This window comes from Knufia obscura (genome assembly GCF_036327395.1).
Source record: "Knufia obscura strain CCFEE 5817 isolate CBS 148926 chromosome Unknown scaffold_11, whole genome shotgun sequence".
Classification (NCBI taxonomy): Eukaryota; Fungi; Ascomycota; class Eurotiomycetes; order Chaetothyriales; family Trichomeriaceae; genus Knufia; species Knufia obscura.
Genome location: NW_027042697.1, coordinates 783109 through 800827, shown reverse-complemented (window position 1 = coordinate 800827; position 17719 = coordinate 783109). Strand labels below are relative to the sequence as shown.

General features: G+C 51.5%; 7 protein-coding genes across 7 annotated transcripts; 2 read left to right on the top strand and 5 right to left on the bottom strand.

The window, feature by feature from the left end:
• Nucleotides 1–1815: 1815 nt before the first annotated feature.
• On the top strand, nt 1816–3620 carry ESA1 (Histone acetyltransferase; the record flags this gene model as incomplete). The annotated part of the gene is made up of 2 exons (XM_064876995.1): nt 1816–1898; nt 1979–3620. 2 exons carry the CDS (start codon nt 1816–1818, stop codon nt 3618–3620), a joined length of 1725 nt encoding a protein of 574 aa, XP_064727382.1.
• A 1173-nt stretch (nt 3621–4793) lies between these two features.
• Nucleotides 4794–6051, bottom strand: PMZ80_008595 (uncharacterized protein; the record flags this gene model as incomplete). Its single annotated transcript, XM_064876994.1, has 4 exons — nt 4794–5301; nt 5358–5765; nt 5821–5884; nt 5934–6051. 4 exons carry the CDS (start codon nt 6049–6051, stop codon nt 4794–4796), a joined length of 1098 nt encoding a protein of 365 aa, XP_064727381.1.
• A 1262-nt stretch (nt 6052–7313) lies between these two features.
• MVP1 (Sorting nexin mvp1) lies at nt 7314–9624 on the bottom strand (the record flags this gene model as incomplete). The annotated part of the gene is made up of 4 exons (XM_064876993.1): nt 7314–8117; nt 8165–8307; nt 8360–9064; nt 9117–9624. 4 exons carry the CDS (start codon nt 9622–9624, stop codon nt 7314–7316), a joined length of 2160 nt encoding a protein of 719 aa, XP_064727380.1.
• Nucleotides 9625–10006: 382 nt separating this feature from the next.
• Nucleotides 10007–11299, bottom strand: PMZ80_008593 (uncharacterized protein; the record flags this gene model as incomplete). Its single annotated transcript, XM_064876992.1, has 1 exon — nt 10007–11299. One exon carries the CDS (start codon nt 11297–11299, stop codon nt 10007–10009), a length of 1293 nt encoding a protein of 430 aa, XP_064727379.1.
• Nucleotides 11300–11524: 225 nt separating this feature from the next.
• CEF1 (Pre-mRNA-splicing factor cef1) lies at nt 11525–13783 on the top strand (the record flags this gene model as incomplete). Its single annotated transcript, XM_064876991.1, has 1 exon — nt 11525–13783. The coding sequence occupies one exon, from the start codon at nt 11525–11527 to the stop codon at nt 13781–13783; it is 2259 nt and encodes a 752-aa protein (XP_064727378.1).
• Nucleotides 13784–14676: 893 nt separating this feature from the next.
• Nucleotides 14677–16029, bottom strand: LAG1 (sphingosine N-acyltransferase lag1; the record flags this gene model as incomplete). The annotated part of the gene is made up of 1 exon (XM_064876990.1): nt 14677–16029. One exon carries the CDS (start codon nt 16027–16029, stop codon nt 14677–14679), a length of 1353 nt encoding a protein of 450 aa, XP_064727377.1.
• A 684-nt stretch (nt 16030–16713) lies between these two features.
• Nucleotides 16714–17640, bottom strand: PMZ80_008590 (uncharacterized protein; the record flags this gene model as incomplete). Its single annotated transcript, XM_064876989.1, has 3 exons — nt 16714–16848; nt 16898–17432; nt 17483–17640. The coding sequence occupies 3 exons, from the start codon at nt 17638–17640 to the stop codon at nt 16714–16716; spliced, it is 828 nt and encodes a 275-aa protein (XP_064727376.1).
• Nucleotides 17641–17719: the final 79 nt, after the last annotated feature.

The following is a 17719-nucleotide window of genomic DNA, read 5'->3' as shown; positions in this document are numbered from 1 at the left end:
TGAATTGTTCACACACGTGCTCAAACACCCTCACGCACGTGAGAACCTGCGCCACTTATGCGACTCGAGAATACAGATGATCATGAGGGCATGGCCTGTGCAAAAGCGTTCTGAAGGCCAAGTGACGATGGTATCACAGCCTTCGCGATCACAATGCTTTCAATCTATTGTGAGTCAGAAACGACAGGTTCAAGGTTCATGCACTTACTTTCTGCCGCAGGTCCTTGACATGGAGATGAGGAAAACTCTCAATCTGAACTTTGCAAGCATCGTTGCAGGTGACGACCATACTTTTGCGCCTGGTAGGTTTGCTTTCACAAGCCAATGTATACAGGACGGGTCGCTGGGTCATCCAGCCTACGAGGACCACTCGTCCTCGACACCTTGCAAAAAGTGCAAGCGTATGGCTGCACAATGGTGCCACCCTCCGAAGCAGGTTCACCCCCTCCAGGTCTTCCTGTATAGCATCTCTGGTGCATGCCCCTCGATGCAGGGTGCTGACTCGCGCTGGCTGCCAAGTCCACATTCTGCTTCTCAGGCCGCCGCTCTTGTGAACTCCTTCATCAATAGAGACGGGCGGCTGGAATCTGTCCAGGTTCCTAGCCCAGCCGTCAGTGGTGAGGGGAGGAAAGCGGGCCAACGCAAGAGTAAAAGGCACAAGCAGAAGAAGAATAACCGGAAGGCACGATGACAGCTCGCAGCCAAGTCTTACGACACTTTCGACCTCCACCTACCTGGGCAATTTGCAACGGGTGCATTAGGTGCGCCGATTTTTCGACTGTGTTCGAAAAAAGCTGCAGCATCGTAGCCAGGTCAGGAATTCTGCAGGGGTCGAGACCGAGTGAAAGTCAATTCAGGATGATGTGAAGGAAAAGTGAAGGTTGAGATAGGCGAAAGATGCAGTAGCCTGGACTTCCCTCGAACGACGAGGAACACGCGTGCCAGACGATGGGCGAGGGGCTAGTACAGCCACCGAGCAGAGAGCTTCTGCCGAGCTACAGCACGGACTGTAATGCTGTGATGTGCTGGAGGATTGATACGGAGCCACAAGCAGAGACAAGCGGTGAGAGATATTGTCAACGAATTACCTACAGGGTTGATGGCAGAGTCTTCAGACGCTGCTTGGCCGCACGACTTGTGTCCCTCTATGTAACAAGCTGTGCTCAGCGTAAGGGCAGTACAGTACTTGCAATCTTACCATCTGCTTCGAACTTCGAACGGTTATGGCGAGTGTGACTTACCTCGATGCTTTGGGACACTTACCTCCTTTTCTTCTGTTGTCCTTGCTTGCAATGCAATGAATCAAAGGCCCACCTTCATACCATGCGAGTGTCAGGACACAAGTGCTCTGGCGTTAGATTTGAAGGGGAACTGAACCACTCTTTCGTGACATTTGGTTGTACAGGAAGGCATCAACGTGCCTTGAGTTGCTGGCGGTGCAACACTTTTATTCTCGAGAGAATAGGATGCGGAAAGGGCGAGTGAGGAGGACAAAATGAGGCAGTCAGTGCAACAAATCATCGAGACGACGTAGACAAGTGACACACTGGTCATAGTGTGTCTTCTCATCGATCTGCTCATGCACTATCGAGAGTGAAGTACGATATCAAATAGACCTAAATTCGTGACGAGTTTGGTGCTCATGCAAGCTTAAGGCTACCGCCAGATTATTGCCACTTTAGGCACTTTTAGGCATCAACCACTTCCATCCTTTAACCACCAGACCTATAGAACACAATTCATCGCAACTCAATCAACTCTCATCGATCCATCGAATCCGTCGACAGACTATCTCAAAAACCCCTCGCGACAACTATGGTGGGCCATGATGCATCTCAAGACGCCGATGGCACACCAGCGCCCGTCGAGAAAGGTTTCGCGTCTCTATCACAACTACAGTAAGTACATAAATCGAACATCACAATCGAATCCAGAATCCCAAGTAAGTCAAAAACATACTGACCACTTCTGCAACCAGAATCGGCGTAAAAGCAATGGTCCAAAAAAACAACGAACTCCGCAAAGCAGAAGTCCTCTCCATCCGCCAACGCAACGGAGGCCTCTCATTCTACGTACACTACGTCGACTTCAACAAAAGACTCGACGAATGGGTCTCAGCAGACCGCATAGATCTCACCCAAGAAGTCGAATGGCCCGCTCCCGAAAAGCCCGAAAAAAAGAAAACGACCGTCACCACCAAACAAGGCAACCAGCAACAATCGGCCACCAAGAACGTCCTCACCAAAGCAACCGGACGAGCACGATCTGATTCACGCGCTGGAACAGCCACCCCAGATTCTCAGTATCTCAGCGCCAAGGCAGGGAATGACCGGAAACGCCCTCAGCCATCCAAGGCGGGCGGAAAGGAGAACCAACCTCAACCCCAATCCCAACTCCAGTCCCAATCCCAACTCGACGATGGCATCACAGCAGCCACAGACACCCCCGAACCAACCCTCGCCACCGCCGGCACACCCCTCCCAACCCTCTCAACCGAAGCAAGCAGCATAACCAACCCCGACGCCCCCGATACCGACCCCCAACCCATGGACATAACCAAAACCGAAGAAGTAATCCCCACAATCCTCGAACCCCCCAACGAAATCGAAAAACTCCGCACGGGAGGCAGCATGGTCCAAAACCACGCCCAAACGCATCTAGTCCGCAACCTCGACAAGATCCAGATGGGTAGGCACATCATAGAACCGTGGTACTTCAGTCCTTACCCGCAGGAATTCTCAGATGTAGATCTCGTGTACGTGGACGAGTTCTGTCTGAGTTATTTCAGTTCGCGCAAGGCATTCGAAAGGCATAGGGGGAAATGTAGCCTGCAACATCCACCCGGGAATGAAATTTATCGGGATGACTACGTGTCTTTCTTTGAGGTTGATGGAAGACGACAGCGGACGTGGTGTCGGAATCTGTGTTTACTCTCTAAGTTATTCCTGGATCATAAGACGCTGTATTACGACGTTGACCCGTTCCTGTTCTACTGCATGGTTACACGGGATGAACACGGGTGTCATTTGATCGGGTATTTCAGTAAGGAGAAGGAGAGCGCGGAGGGGTATAACGTTGCGTGTATCCTGACGCTCCCGCAGTATCAGCGGCAGGGATTGGGGAGGCTGTTGATCGCGTTTAGTTACGAGTTGAGTAAACGGGAGGGCAAACTCGGGAGTCCGGAGAAGCCGTTGAGTGATCTGGGACTACTGGGGTATCGACAGTATTGGAAGGAGGTGCTGGTTGAGTTGTTGAGTGATCCGGCGCGGTTGCCGCCTGTGGGGAGCGCGAGTCACACGCCTACGAGTTCTGATTTACACCCGCATTTGAGTTTGAGTCTGGGGGGGCCGGGGGGTGGTCAGTACACGACGAGTATCAGCGAGATCGCGAGTCTGACCAGTATGACGGAGAAGGATGTGCATGAGCAGCTTGAGGTGTTGAGGTTATTGAGGTATCATAAGGGCCAGTGGATTATTGTGGTTAGGGATGAACTGTTGGAGTGGCAGGATGGACGGCTGGCGAAGGAGGCGAAGAGGGGCGCGGTGAGGAGGATTGATCCGGCGAGATTGATGTGGAAGGTGCCGGTTTTTACGAATAGTATGAGGACTTGGAATTGGTAGGTAGGTACGAGGGATTTGGATGGGTGGGATGGGACTGGACTGGATTGGTTTTAGCGAGGCGTTGGTGGGTACTTATCTGTTACTGACACCGATGCGATTGCTGTGCAAATGCAGTCAAAGAATTGTCTATGAATCTACACTACGCTCTGCAGAAGTAGAAAGAATTCTTCCATTGGCCTGATCATGAACAAGGACGTAGGTCTTGCGGCCGAAGTAGATATTGTAGATATGACTCGCAGATGCACGACATGAAATGATCGGTCGACGAATATTCCTTCCGTAGCCTTTGGGAGGTACACCATTGCACTCATCTTCGACTTTCACTCAATGTCATGTCTTCAGCAACTCTGGAGCAAAGCTGTGTGTATGGAACGAGCGTGACAGCAGATCACACTCGCCCAATAAACACTATCCGGACTGTCGAAGGGGGCTCCTCTTGCCTCACCGATACTGTGAGCGGTAGAGTTGATCACGGAGAACTTGTCAGGGACAGCAGTCGTGGCTGGGTGAACGATGTCCTTATGCTCGGCGCCGACACTGCAACGGGGCTCGCAGCCACGGCCTATGGTTTCAGTCTTGGGTTAGCTTGAAGCAGATGGCACTACAACGGGAACGTCCTGTGAATGTGCCATTGTTTTTCCTTTCGGTACCGCCGATAGGTCCGACGTCACAGATAGGCCAAGGACATAGCGGGATTGCTCAAGGAGCAGAAACATGGAGGACGCCAGTGACTTCCTGTGTTCGAGATATTCTTCCGTTCGGATTGATTTACCAGCGAGGTTTCGAAACGTTCTCGTGCCGAAGTCATGGTCTCGGCTTGATTAGAATGTGGGCGGGATTAGACGATTCTGGCGCGGTGGTTCTCGGAGGTTGCGACACTGGGTCCGGATTGGGGGTTGCGTGAGCATATGAAGTTGGTGGTGAGCTCGAAAAAAGTCGTGGTATCGTGACTGTTGTTCTTGCTGGCTTCTTTTGGTCAGAATTTCAAGGGCAATATCGTGCGTTCAAGCTGATGTCGAAGTTGTCGGATCTGCTGGTAGTGCGGTGCGCCTATCTGATGACGGATTATTGAAAAACCGGACTTTACTCGAGTGCCAACTCGTCCATGTTCATGCAAACGCTGTAGTTGGTGAAGATGGCCATCTTAGAATGAGATATCTCTCACTGGAAGCTTCAGAACAATTTCTCCCACCTCGCGCCACCCAATTCGTCCATGTGTTGCTCTCCCCACTGGGCAACGCTCGCCTTAAGATCATATAAGTACTCTGTCGGATACCATGGGAAAAACCACTTGAGCACCTGTCTCAACGTATCCACGCCAATCGTGGTTCCGAAGCTGTTGTACGTCATATACTGGGACAACATTTCCTTGAGTGCTGCGTATGTCATGGCGTCAATCGCTTGCTGACTCGAAACGTCAACAAGCAATGCCCAAACTTGCACGGGCGTCATCTCCGGTCCAAGAGGCAAGAACCTGCTGCTTTGGAGCAAGCGCTCGATTTCTGATACCGGGACTTGAATGGGAGCACTGTCGAGTTCAAGGTGTTGGTGAGAGTGGATGGTTGAGACGGGTGCTGTGCAGGTGGGGGCGAAACCCGAATTGTGTACTGGTGCTTTTAAGGGAGTAGCTGTTGGCTCCTGTCTGTCAAAGTTGGCGCGTGGGAGGCAGGGGCGTTCGAGTCTACAGACTTGTGGTCAGCATATGGGTCAGTCACACAGTGGTAGGACCACACCCACCCGAGAACAAAATTAATCGCTGCCTGTGCATTCAAGCCGCATACCGCGCCGGTGCACGTTCCTGCGTCTTTGATGCTCATGTCCGATATGCGTGCTGTGAAATCCGACAAAAGTGGAGAATACGCTGGTGTTGGCTCGAGGGCCGTTCCTATCGTGCAGGAATATTCGGGCTCAAATTGCGCATATCCTTTCGGTTCTATGGTGATTGAAATATCCTTGATGGGCCGCAGCGAATGATCGCTGCTGATACTTGATGACGGTGATGGTAAGCCAGCCGACTGCGATCGCGAGCTGAATGAAGACGACCTACTCTCAAGCTCGCTCTGCATTTCTGCTTCTCGGGCTCGAAGGCGGAGGACCTCCTTTTCGAGCTCTTGTATGTAATTCTGTGTCCGTCGACGGTGCGTCCTGCACATCATAGTTAGACTTCTAATGTTGACATAATCATACAGGGCTGTCAAACCTCTGGGCCTTCAGTATCTGAGCTCGTCTCTTGGAAACATCGTTCTGCAGTGCCGTCGATTCATCTTGCCAAGGTCAGCATGGATTCGGTGATGAACCCTTTGCAACAGGTACAACCTTCATCATCTTCGCTTCTCTTGTCGTTTGGTAGCTGCTTGCCGATGATTCTCTTAGATCTGGATAACAACGTCTCTCGTCTGCCTCTAGCTTGTGTTATGGTTTCGTACTCCATTGCGTGGTGTTTTTTTCTTCTCGGACTGTGGTTGTTGGTGTGTGAACACTGCTGCAGTGAGGATGTACCAGGAGGATATAGCTACTCAGTGACGCTGCAAGCCCGTTGATCTCTGTCAGTGTATTCGATATGAACTTGATCGCTTCATCGTGGCTGAGGTTAGGCCTGAGGTATGCGGCCAATCAAGGGAGAAGGCAATTACTGATGGTAGACAGTAACAACGAGATTAGAGAGCCGTTAGCAGCAAGCCGAGGAGGGCTATGCCATGGTCCACCCACAGTAGAACGAATTCTGTTCAAGGAACGGAAGACATTGATTCAGCTGAAGCAGCCTCGGTGAATGAGGGAGGTCACTATGGAGTCGAACGTAACTTCGTTCGACAGCCGGTCCCTTGGCTCTGGGAAGGAACGCCTGAAATAGGCGAAGAGTGCAGGGGCATCTGTATGTACTTCTGTTATTATTGTTCAGCTGTTGATCGTTACAGGTACCTACTACAGCAGCCGTGTTAGCCGTTTAGCGGAGTCCCAGATACAGACAGAGTAAGCATGCGTGGCTTCGATGCTATGACTCGCGCAGCTGTAGATAGTGCCCACCGTATTATTGTATACAACATTGTGCCGTGGTACCTCGTACGGTAAAGTGTCGGAGACTAAATAACAACCGGCCCCTATGCCGAGCGGTCTATCAAGGCAGCTCGTCCTTTGATTGGATGAGAATGATTGATCATGTACCTATGTACGATCACATAATCTTCCCTCGTTTCACCTTGGAAAGCAGACGAGTTACCATCGTCCACTTCAGCCCTGTAGGATACCACTGGTCCTAACCAAAGCTTGGTTGCATTGGTTGTTGCTCCTTCCCGCTTTTCTCGTATTTCCTCGGAGATACACTTCGCGAAAGCCAGATGTTTGAGTCCTTTGCAGATACGACGACCGTTGGAGGGGCGCACTGAAGATCCTCCAGCTTAGCTTTCGGTACACGATTACTACCATCAAGTCATTTTGTTTCTACTCGGTTGTCGTTGATAGCCTCATCTTACGACAAGTACCAAGTATATCCATGACCTAGACCTTTCTTCGGAGCGCTCAACATGCGGCAAGTGATGCACATAACATCTCACTGCTCCCAAGGAACAAGCTTTCGAAGCTGTGAACATTACTACCTATAGATGTAGATCCGGCTCAGCTTGCCCAGACCGGCGCTCGTAGGTCCTCCATATTCCGGGGAATTTGAGCTGGACTCAGTGTGCCCGACAGAAGGTCCTACTCTCCAACGGGCATGCTTTCTGTCTCCTCCACCAACGAGCGCCAGTTACTTGCTTGTAATTCCGCATATTTCACCCTCTCCTGCGCCCAGTCCTGATGGAGATGACTCTGGGCAAATATTGTACTCTGGAAAGTGACAATCTCGTCACGTATGCATTCCTTGATAAATACTCCTCGGGCATGTTGTTGCACTATACTTTCCTTGTCGGCTGTGATGCTGCTTTCGATCTTCTCCATCTCGCCTGGTTTCACTGTACCTGCGGGCTTTTGACGCAATGCAATAAGCTTACTCTCTGAAGCTTGTATCCTCCTTTCCAGCTGCGGGATGTTGTCCCTAGCAAGACGATCACGTCGATCAAATACATCCTTCATCGACACCATTGCGTCTCTCATCTTCTTGAGGTCTTCGAGGACGCCGTCGTCCCATGCTCGTGCTTCATCTTCAAGTAGTGATTGTGCTTGTGAGGTGTGCTTGGCCGTGGCATTTATGCCATCGTTGAGCAAAGGTACATCGTTTGTGTCAATGGCGTAAGTGTCCAAATGTCCTTCGGTCAGGGACTGCAATGCCAAACTGAACTTGTGGTTGTCTGCTGCCATTGCTTCGTTGCGCTTCGTTAATCTTTCCATAAGCATGCACAGTCCAATGTAGACTTCTGCGGCGCGCTTCACGCCGGCTCTCACTTGCTCGAACAGATCTGGCAAAGTGGATGGCAAATTGTCTTCGAGGTCGGGAGGTAGTGCTTTGCCAGTGAATTCTTCTTGTACTGAGATGGTAGCTTGTTTGCGCCATACAGAGAGTTCCTGCATTCTCATTAGCTGAAGCCCAGTGCCGGCAGAAGACGACTTACTGTAGGTACTGTAAGGAACATAACGACGAGTGTCTCCTGGCTTAGGACAGGGTGCTGTACAAGGGCGTTCATGAAGCGTATCAAGCCTTTCCTGCGCTTCTCGAGAAATGTCGAACCGTCAGCTGCGAGATGATTTCCGTTAACTTCATTCTTGTCAGCTCTCGCGGTTCTGCTTGGCAGATGGGATCTGCTTACCTTGTATACGTTTCGGTGGCAGCAGTGGAAGCCGTCTAAATGGGTATCGTTTCTGTAAACAGTCGAGCAGCCAAACAAAGTCGCTGTATCTTCTCACAACCGTACTTCCACGCCGTATCGTCTTGACCTCGTAATTGTGATGTTGGAAGAGAAATACACCCTCCTTATCCGGCAAGGTAGAGATGGTGACTAGCTCTCCAGTGCCCTTTGGAATGGCTACACTGGCGCTGATAGACCTTTGTGGTTGATGTGACTGCCTCGGTGGGGTGGTATCAGTCTGTTCTCCAAAGCCGCCACCAATAGCTGATTGATCTGGGAATCCTCCGCTGTTACCATTGTAGCTTCCCCAGGCGTTTCCTCCCATGCCAGCACTCGTGCTTAGCGCATCGTTTCCGGGACTCGTATTTTGCGTACTTCCCGTTGTGAAGTTACTGGTTGTACGCGGAACCCCATTGACAGCTGCGGAAGAGAACTCATCGGTAACGGCGGGTTTCATGGTATGAGAGGCAGTGGATGGGGGGATGTTCTTGACGGCCGGACTGGCCCACGGGTCGGAAGACATGTCACCTCCGAATGAAGGCTGTCGAGGTCTAGGAGCTTGCTTTGGCGTCTGTGGTGATGGAGTCTGCGCTTCCTGTTCTTGAGCTTTCGACGGTAGCTGCGATTTGATTTCGTCGAGATAGGATATCTTCGGTTCCGGCAGACCTACAAGGTATTAGCACAATTTTCCATCGAGTCCTGGTGTAGCTTGACATACGCTTCCGTCTCTCGTCAACACTGTCGAGAGTTATCTCTTCCTCTTCTTGGCCCAATCCAATCAGCGCAAGCAGTACGTTGAATTGTCCTCTTCCTAACGCGCTCGCCGAGTCTTGACCTGATGGGAGGACTATATCGAGTATTCTGTCTTGGTCGCCAGCACTCAGATTGCTGCTTGCAAGCAGGCTCCGTACCGCTGAGAGAGTAAGACCTGCGCCGCGGCTTTCTTCGGATGCTATAAGAGTATCGTATGCATCAACGTAGCTCTCGGGCACTTGTGTTGGTGGTAGTAGGTTCTTCACGAAATCCTGACGGTTCTGCTTTTTAGGTGTTGGCATAGACCAGGGCGAATCATCGGCGCCGTTATCAGCGAATAGCCCTGATGGTGTGTCTCGCTTGGAAGCTGGAGCTTCTCCCTCGTCGCCGAACAAGTCTGAGGATTTGGATTGACCTGCTGCGCCGAAGCCCGATGATGGATTATCTGGAGGTGATTCTCCAAATAATGACATTTCCTGCGATATGAAACACCTAAGCTTGGAGCACGATCGAAGTTGGCAGGGAATAGGTTGCAGTCAAGTTCGATCAACCCGCACTTGTTTTGGCTGGCAGGCAGGCGGATCAGCGTTGCAGCTGCCTCCCCGAGGGCGCCGCGATTGCTAGCTCCCGAGATACTGTAACGATGATGGCGTAGTTGAGCCAAGAGAAGCTATTTGAGGCACCCTCGTGCCTATCGAGCCTTGAACTTTAGAGCTACTACAGTACCTACTTTTTCGAGTACACTACGAGCTGCATCTGCGCTGAACAACGACAAGCAGTGAGAGGATTCTAACCATGTTGCGAAACCCCTCTTGAATGGACTCTAAAAGGGTCGTAGAATGGATTGTGAGCTACCTAATGGACAGGCATTTCAAAGTCCTTGAAGGACCACTTCTCAGTATATTTGACCTTCTTCTTCTTCGGCGCCAACACGGGCTTCCTGCTCTCAAGCTTACCGTTGACCAGCAGATTCCGGAATCGATCCTGCAGCAGATTGCCCTCTGGCTTGAGCCGCCGAAGAGAATCTTGCAGTTCCTCTGGCAAGACAACCTCGAGATTCTTTTCTGGTACCACCGCATTGCCCCTCTTCCTTCTTCTCAACTTCGCATCATCACCACTTTCACTGTTCTCATCCTCCAACTCGGCGACAGCCGCATCATGCTCTGCTTGCTGCAGCGCGCCTGTTGTAAGCAGTCTTGCTAGCTCATCTCCCATTTTCTTCTTGTCGGCCATTTTGCGTTCATGCTTGGCGATCCTCTCAGCTTCCTTTTTGCGGATTGCCTTGTTCCTCTCTGCAGGTGTCTTTCGGGTTGGTCGCTTCTTCTTCAGAGCCTTGTTATCCTCATCCTCGGTCTCGAAGCCCTCCCAGGCACTTTCATCATCTGTCCTACCGGCGTACTCATCCGCAATCGCAGCCTGTATCCTGGCTTGCTTCTCGGCTTCCCTTTCTGCCTCCTGCAGCCTCTTCTTCTCTGCCACTACCTCCTCATCACCTGCTTGGACGATGGCGGCATTCCACTCATCGAAATCTGGATTGTAACTACTGCCAGCTTTGGGTTGCTGAACAGGTCGGACTGCTTTACCATTGGCGGTAAGTGGCTGTGGGGCCTTCTTGAGCGTGGGAGGAGCGACCTTCTTTTGTGGTTTTGGCACATATTCTAGACTATCGGCTGGTGTAGGCACAGGTGCGACATCCCATAGATCGAAATTGGGTTGTTCTTCTGGTCCCTCATTATCCTGTAAATGTGAAGTGGTATTGATTGTCTTCTTCAGCCTCTGGACATCTTTCTTGCTCACCCAAGCTTCCTTCCTTCTCTTGCTCGCTGGTTCATACATACCCGTTGGGAGTTCCCGCCCAGGTCGTTTCCGACCATCAACGGCAGGCACGGTCGACCTCTGAGCAAGAATTTGGTCGACTTTAAGCGGCTTGCCCAGATCATACTTTTTCGCAATCTCCTTCGAGCCGACTGTGTCAAGAGCGAACAGCTCTTCCGAAGCCTTTTCATTCAGTGGTCCACCTGCCCTCACCTCTTCTCTATATTCTTCTAAACCATCATGTACTTGGGTGACATCGACGTTTTTGCGCCACGCTTTCTTGCCCTTTCGTGACGGCTGTTTGTGCTGTTGCGGTGCGCCAATACTGGACATTGTGATTGCTTGAACAGATCTGCACTCGAATGTATAGTGTGATTGACTTGCAGGCGCATATTTCTAAATGGAAAGTCTCACAAAAATTTGGGTGCCTTAACTAGTGATAAGATAAGCTTTAGTGGCATTTATGCGGCCGCATGTGCTGCAAACCTCAAGAACTTCAAGTCCGGCCTGCATCTACACCAGCATCTTGACACCGAAGAAATCAAATCACGCGCCAACATGCCCGTGGTCAAAGGAGGAGTGTGGACGAACATTGAGGACGAGATCCTCAAGGCTTCAGTATCGAAATATGGTCTCAATCAATGGGCCCGAGTCTCGTCGCTGCTTGCGCGCAAAACACCAAAGCAGTGCAAGGCAAGATGGACAGAATGGCTAGACCCAGCAATACGGAAAATCGAATGGTCCAAGGAAGAAGACGAGAAGTTGTTGCATCTGGCAAAGTTGATGCCAACACAATGGAGGACTATTGCGCCAATCGTTGGAAGGACCGCAAACCAGTGTCTAGAACGATACTCACGCCTACTGGACGAAGCAGAGGCACGAGAGCATGATGAGCTTGCGCTTGGTGGTCCTGATGGCGGCGAGGCTTCTGCCCCTACCGGCGACGATGTGCGCAAGTTGCGACCAGGAGAGACCGACCCAGATCCGGAGTCAAAGCCTGCTCGGCCGGATACCATCGACATGGACGAGGATGAAAAGGAGATGCTATCTGAAGCCCGAGCTCGTCTAGCCAACACACAGGGCAAGAAGGCAAAACGGAAAGCACGAGAACGCCAGCTCGAAGAATCGAGACGACTAGCAGTACTGCAGAAGCGAAGAGAACTCAAAAATGCCGGCATCAATCTTAAGATCACAAACAAGAAGAAGGGTCAGATGGATTACAACGCTGATATCCCATTTGAAAAGGCTCCTACATCTGGCTTCTATGATACCCTCGAAGAAGCAGACCAGAATGAGAAGGAGAGAGAGGCATTCGATCCTCGGAAACAGCAGCTTGCTCGAAAACGACAAGGAGACCCCGAAGACAACCAAGACAGCAAGCGTCAAAAGCAGGACAAGGGCGCTGACGAAGCTAAGAAAGCTGCAGCAAGAGCAGGCGCACTGGCAAAGATGCGCGAAGCAGAACAGCAGAGCAAGAGACGCTCGCTAAACTTGCCCGCACCACAAGTCAGTGAAGCCGAGCTCGAAGACATCGTCAAGATGGGCATGGCTGGTGATCGAGCATCCAAAGCGGCTGGCGAAGATGGAGGTCTGTCTTCTAGATACACAAACATGGTTGGGCAGACACCAATCCGAACACCAATGGCACCACCCCAGGAAGACAGAATTGCAAACTCAATACGGGACATCCAAGCCCTCAACAACACCCAATCGTCCCTGCTCGGCGGTGAGAACACACCACTCCATCAAGGGGCCGGCTCGACCGGCTTCGAAGGTGCAGCGCCATCCCAATCCCAATTACACACTCCGAACCCAATGGCTACACCTTTGCGCCAGCCTGGTCAGACAGGTCCGGGCGCAACTCCACTAAGAACACCTAGAGACAACTTTCTCCTCAACAACCAAGCACAACTAGACGCCAAATCCGCCCTCCGAGCAAAACTCGCATCCCTACCTCGACCAAAAGCAACAGAGTTCGAACTCGAGCTACCAGACGAACAGATCGAGCCCGTCGCGCCAACAACCGCCGAAATCGAAGACCAAGAAGAAATCGACAGACGAGCACGAGAAGCAGCCGATGCCGAAGCAGCAGCAGAATTCAAACGTCAGACACAAGTCCTCCAGCGTGACTTACCGCGCCCGCGTGCCATCGACCATAAGCAGTTGATGGCAAACGTAAAATCACTCTCCGACCCAATACGCAGCATGATAGCACAAGAAGCAGCCCTCCTAATGACCCACGATGCAAACAGCAGACCACTACCCGGCAGCAAACCTCACCCCTCAAAACCAATCGAACCACTACCAGACTCCTATCTCACCGCCGCACGCGCCGCGATAGTAGAAGAAGTCAACTCCGATCCAACAGCAAAGACGGCATACGACGCATATTTCACATCCCTCTCCACCCTCCCCATCCACGGCGAACTACCATCCTCGATCGCCCACTTACAATCCTCCGCCGACCTCCTACCCTACCATGACGCCGCAAGCAGCGCATTGCTATCCCTAGCCCAAGACAACAACAAGCGCGAGAAGAAACTGGGCATCGTGCTAGGCGGGTACATGTCCCGTCAACGCGGGTTGAAGAAGAAACTTGTAGATGGACACAAGAGTCTGCTGGAGGAGCAGGAGAAACTAAGGTCATTTGAGGATCTGCGTGTGGCGGAGGATGCTGGTCTCCAGAGTCGACTGGAGAGACTTAGGAGTGAGGTTGGTGCTGTTACGAGGCGGGAGAGGGAAGCGCAGGAGGAGTATAGGGCTGTTAGGGATGAGATTGGTGCGTTGCAGGTTAATGGTGTGAATGGACATGTATAGACACGTTGATCAGCTGTCTTGACGGCGTGCGAAGTGTGTCATATGGAGGCTGAGGTAGGCTTGCAGGATAGCATAGCATAGGATAGCATAGTATTGTAGCATAGCATAGGACAGCATAGTATTGTAGCATGGCATTAGCCTAAACTGTTGAGGTCCTCAAGCATGTACACCACTCGATATGCCATACGTACATCCACGCACTCATTCACAACCCGTCTTCACATTACACGCGCTTGTTGCCTTCCGTCTGTCTGTCTATCCTTCAGTCGAAGTGAAGGCATTTGATAAGTTAGCTTAGTGATTTGCATGCCTGCATCTGCCCCGTCAACGCGCACGTTCTCTGGATCCAATCAGTCAGTCGACCAGTTAGTCAATCGACCGCATTCCAGTTCAGTCGGGTTCAGTTCACGCTGTATGTATATACTGTGTATATATACGCTAGTCATCAATAGATAGGATGGATCAACGTGTTTGCGGAGCGCTCGCAGCGCGAGACAGATGAAGGCAGAGAAGAACGGGATGGGCGCAGGAGCACTCCGCCGGTGGGTTACTGATGGCATAGAGGGAAGAATCTCATTCAGGGGGAAGGCGTGGTCGGGCGGTGTTCAAGTTGTAGGTCAGTTAGCCAGTCAGTCGGCAGAATGGTCGCGTATCTGAAGACGAAGAGTCTTGATACGGTCCAGACCGGGCGGAGCGTGCGTGATGCCTTACCTTGCGAGCTTGAAGCAGGCTGAACTCCCGGATTCCGGCCGCTGGTGACGGCAGCGGAGGAAATCATAACTCTGAAGGGGTCCGATTACTAAATAATAGGTGCGATCAGATCTGCGATCGGAAAATAAGTCTAGTAACAAGAAGGGCAGATACCGCGATTCATACCAACATACACCACTCACTCATCCTGCCTTCCTCGGACTCCTCCTCGCCTTGACACCCTCAGGCTTAGGCTGTGATTCGACAGGCTCCCCATTGACCAACACCGTCGGCCCGCCATTCTGCTTCGTCACGCCATTCTCCAGCGCCTTCTTCGCATCAGCGTTAATCTTCTTCTGATCCTGAGCTCCCTCCTCTTCCGTCTCCTCATCATCACTCCGTTCATCAACCCAATTAGTGTTGAAAACATAATTCTTCGCAATCCTCACTATGAGGTACAGCCAGAACAGATTAACAGCCTGCAGCGATGCCAACAGCGCAAAGGTAATAACTTGCGATATCCAGCATTTGTATTGTTCCGTTTCCCAATTCAGTTCGTAAGGGCCCACTGTCGCGAACTCGGTTAGTGTAGCGTACAGGATGTGCAGGTTGATGTAATGGCGCATGTAGATCCAGACACATGCGAATGTAGCGAAGTAGGGCCCCACGATGAAGCTGTCGAGGTAGTTCAGCGTCTTTGATGTCGCGAGGAAGAAATCGGATATGTCGTGCGTAATAAACACTGCTATCCCCATCATCATGAAGTGGAATCTGTAGCTTAGGCCGATCAGGGCGAGAGTGACGACGTGGTGAAGGACTAGTTCTTTGAAGTCCTTGCGCGGTTTCTCGAGTTGCAGGAGGAGGACGATGGCCTGTTGCAGCCAGTACGACGCTTGAAGGAGGTAATATGCTTTGAAGATGCCGTCGTGGGATCGGTGGGGGAAACCCTCGAACATGGAGGTTGTAGCGAAGTACCATAACCTTCCGCCTTCTGCGTTGCGCATCACGTAGAGGCCGAATGGACCGAAGACGGCAAAGTAGATTGCTGTGTAGACTTGTTCCATGAATCTGGACTGCTTTGCGCGTTTTGTGATGCCGCAGGAGATGGCCATTGGTCTGATTAGTCTTTGCATCAGGAACTCTCTTGTGAAGGATAGGACGATGGTGTAGAAAGAGACAAATGCGATATCTGCCCTTCCTTTGCCATATCGGTTTGGACCACCGGGGTAAGCTGGACCTTCATTGTAAGACAAGACTATTGCTTTATATAGGGGGTTTTGCGGCCCAGGGTTGGCGAAGTATGCGCCGAGGATGGTGAGGACAATGATGAGTGGGTTGACCCAAGTATGTCTGAGGGAGATTGTCTTCCATCGGCGAAAGAATGATTTTGCTTTGCGCCGTTTCGAATGTGGTTTTGCTAATTTCTCTTTCTGTTCCCTTTCATCGTGGGAGGTTGAGGGGGTATCTGGTCTGTGGTGTGAGGTTGAGAGTGCCGGTGCGCCAGTATCACCAGGAGGGTCGGCGCCCAAGTTGCTTGAACCTCGAGCTCGACCCATCTTCGTAGGTTGTAAAAGCGAAGGAAGGATCGAGACACGCGAAGCTTGTGCTAAGCGTTAGGCGTTCTGTAGTGCTACTGCGACCTAACAAAGGGACAGGATTGTTGTTGCTGGTATTCTGCAGTTCGCTGCGTCACAGGTAGAGAAGCGGGTGGACTCGTTTGATTGACACGCAAGATATGGAAGGGATTATTTCACATGCAAACACGAGCATGGCACGCGAGATATGGACAGATGGCGGGTGCCGCGGTGGCCGCTTTTCGGAGGTGCACGGAAATTTACTTGGCAGAGCCGTTTCGTACCTAGGTATTGAATAGGAGGCTCTTGAAGTGTTTCCATTTGTCTTCAATAATCATTCCATCACGAGCACTCCTCTAACCCGTCCTGCCTCCCTGCTCTGCATGTTTATGTGCAATCGCGGGTGAAGAGGCTCTCCACTCAGACTTCCCGTATGAGGACAGCCAATAAACTTCTCAATTTTCCTCCCTAATTGCCCGCTGTCAAAGCATAATATCCTGCTCAAAAGGCTATCCGAGGAGCAACCTAATCTCTTGTACCTGGGTCGCTTTGTGGTCCCCTAGAAGATGGCAATTAGCGAATGAAGTCACATTGATATGGGTGGTTAGGGATGAGGTAGTGGATGGCGGTACTGAGTAACTATGAAACTCGATACGATGCGAAAGTTTACCTTGTCGGACGACTTGTGTCGACAGTGCCGTGGATCTTAGCAGTCTCTGTGATGCCTTGACCCTTCTTACTCTTTTCCTCCTTGTTCTGAGTGATGTATGGGTTTTGGGCACCTGAAGTATCGTGATGGGCCTGTTTCGAATTAGTACGATGGACGTATAGTTGTGTTCCGGGCACTCACGTCTTTCTCGCCCTGCCGCTCTTGAGGCTTGTGAGGGCCCTTCTGTTGCTCTCCAGGTCCCTTACCACTGCTCGGCTTGTGGTTGATTTGACCCGGAGCATTGGGGCCTGGAAGTTCGTAGCCATCGTCAGAATATTTGCGCTCGGGCTTGCCGTCGGCACCCTTACTATCGGAGTCACTCTTGGACTCGTCCTTAGAATCATCTTTCGAGTCGTCCTTGCCCTCATCCTTGGATTCATCCTTGCCCTCGTCTTGACTCTCATCCTTGCTCTCATCTTTACTCTCGTCCTTGGACTCGGCCTTCGAGTCATCGCCAGAATCATCGCTAGACTTCTCATCTGAGCTTTCATCGGCGCTCTCGTCGGAGCCAGCATCTTGCTTAGCGTCTTCACCTTCTTCACCATTGTCCTCCTTCTCTCCTATCTCCTCAGCTCTTTCCTCGTTCGCTTCGCCTGGACCGTGAGGAGTCTTTTGCGGACCCTGACCAAACAACCAAACAGCAGCTGGAACAGTGAGACCAACGGAACCGATCATCCTGAGCGGAGTTAGCTACTGCTCTGCGTATAGCTCGAACGTTGGATGTACCATGGAAGCTCGCTGCTCTTCTGACCGCCGCCATGTTCGGAAGCATAATGCCTTCGACCAATTTGTCTCCAAGCTTGATTTCGAGTCTGGGTCGCTGCTCTTCGGAAGACCGTCCGTCCAAGGGCAGCCGGCGCGGCTGAAGCTCGAGCTATCGTCATATCGTCGACCTGTACAGTAAAGTTAATGTAGACAAAGGGTGTTATGGTCACGAGAAAGAAAGATGTGTGACAAGCAACC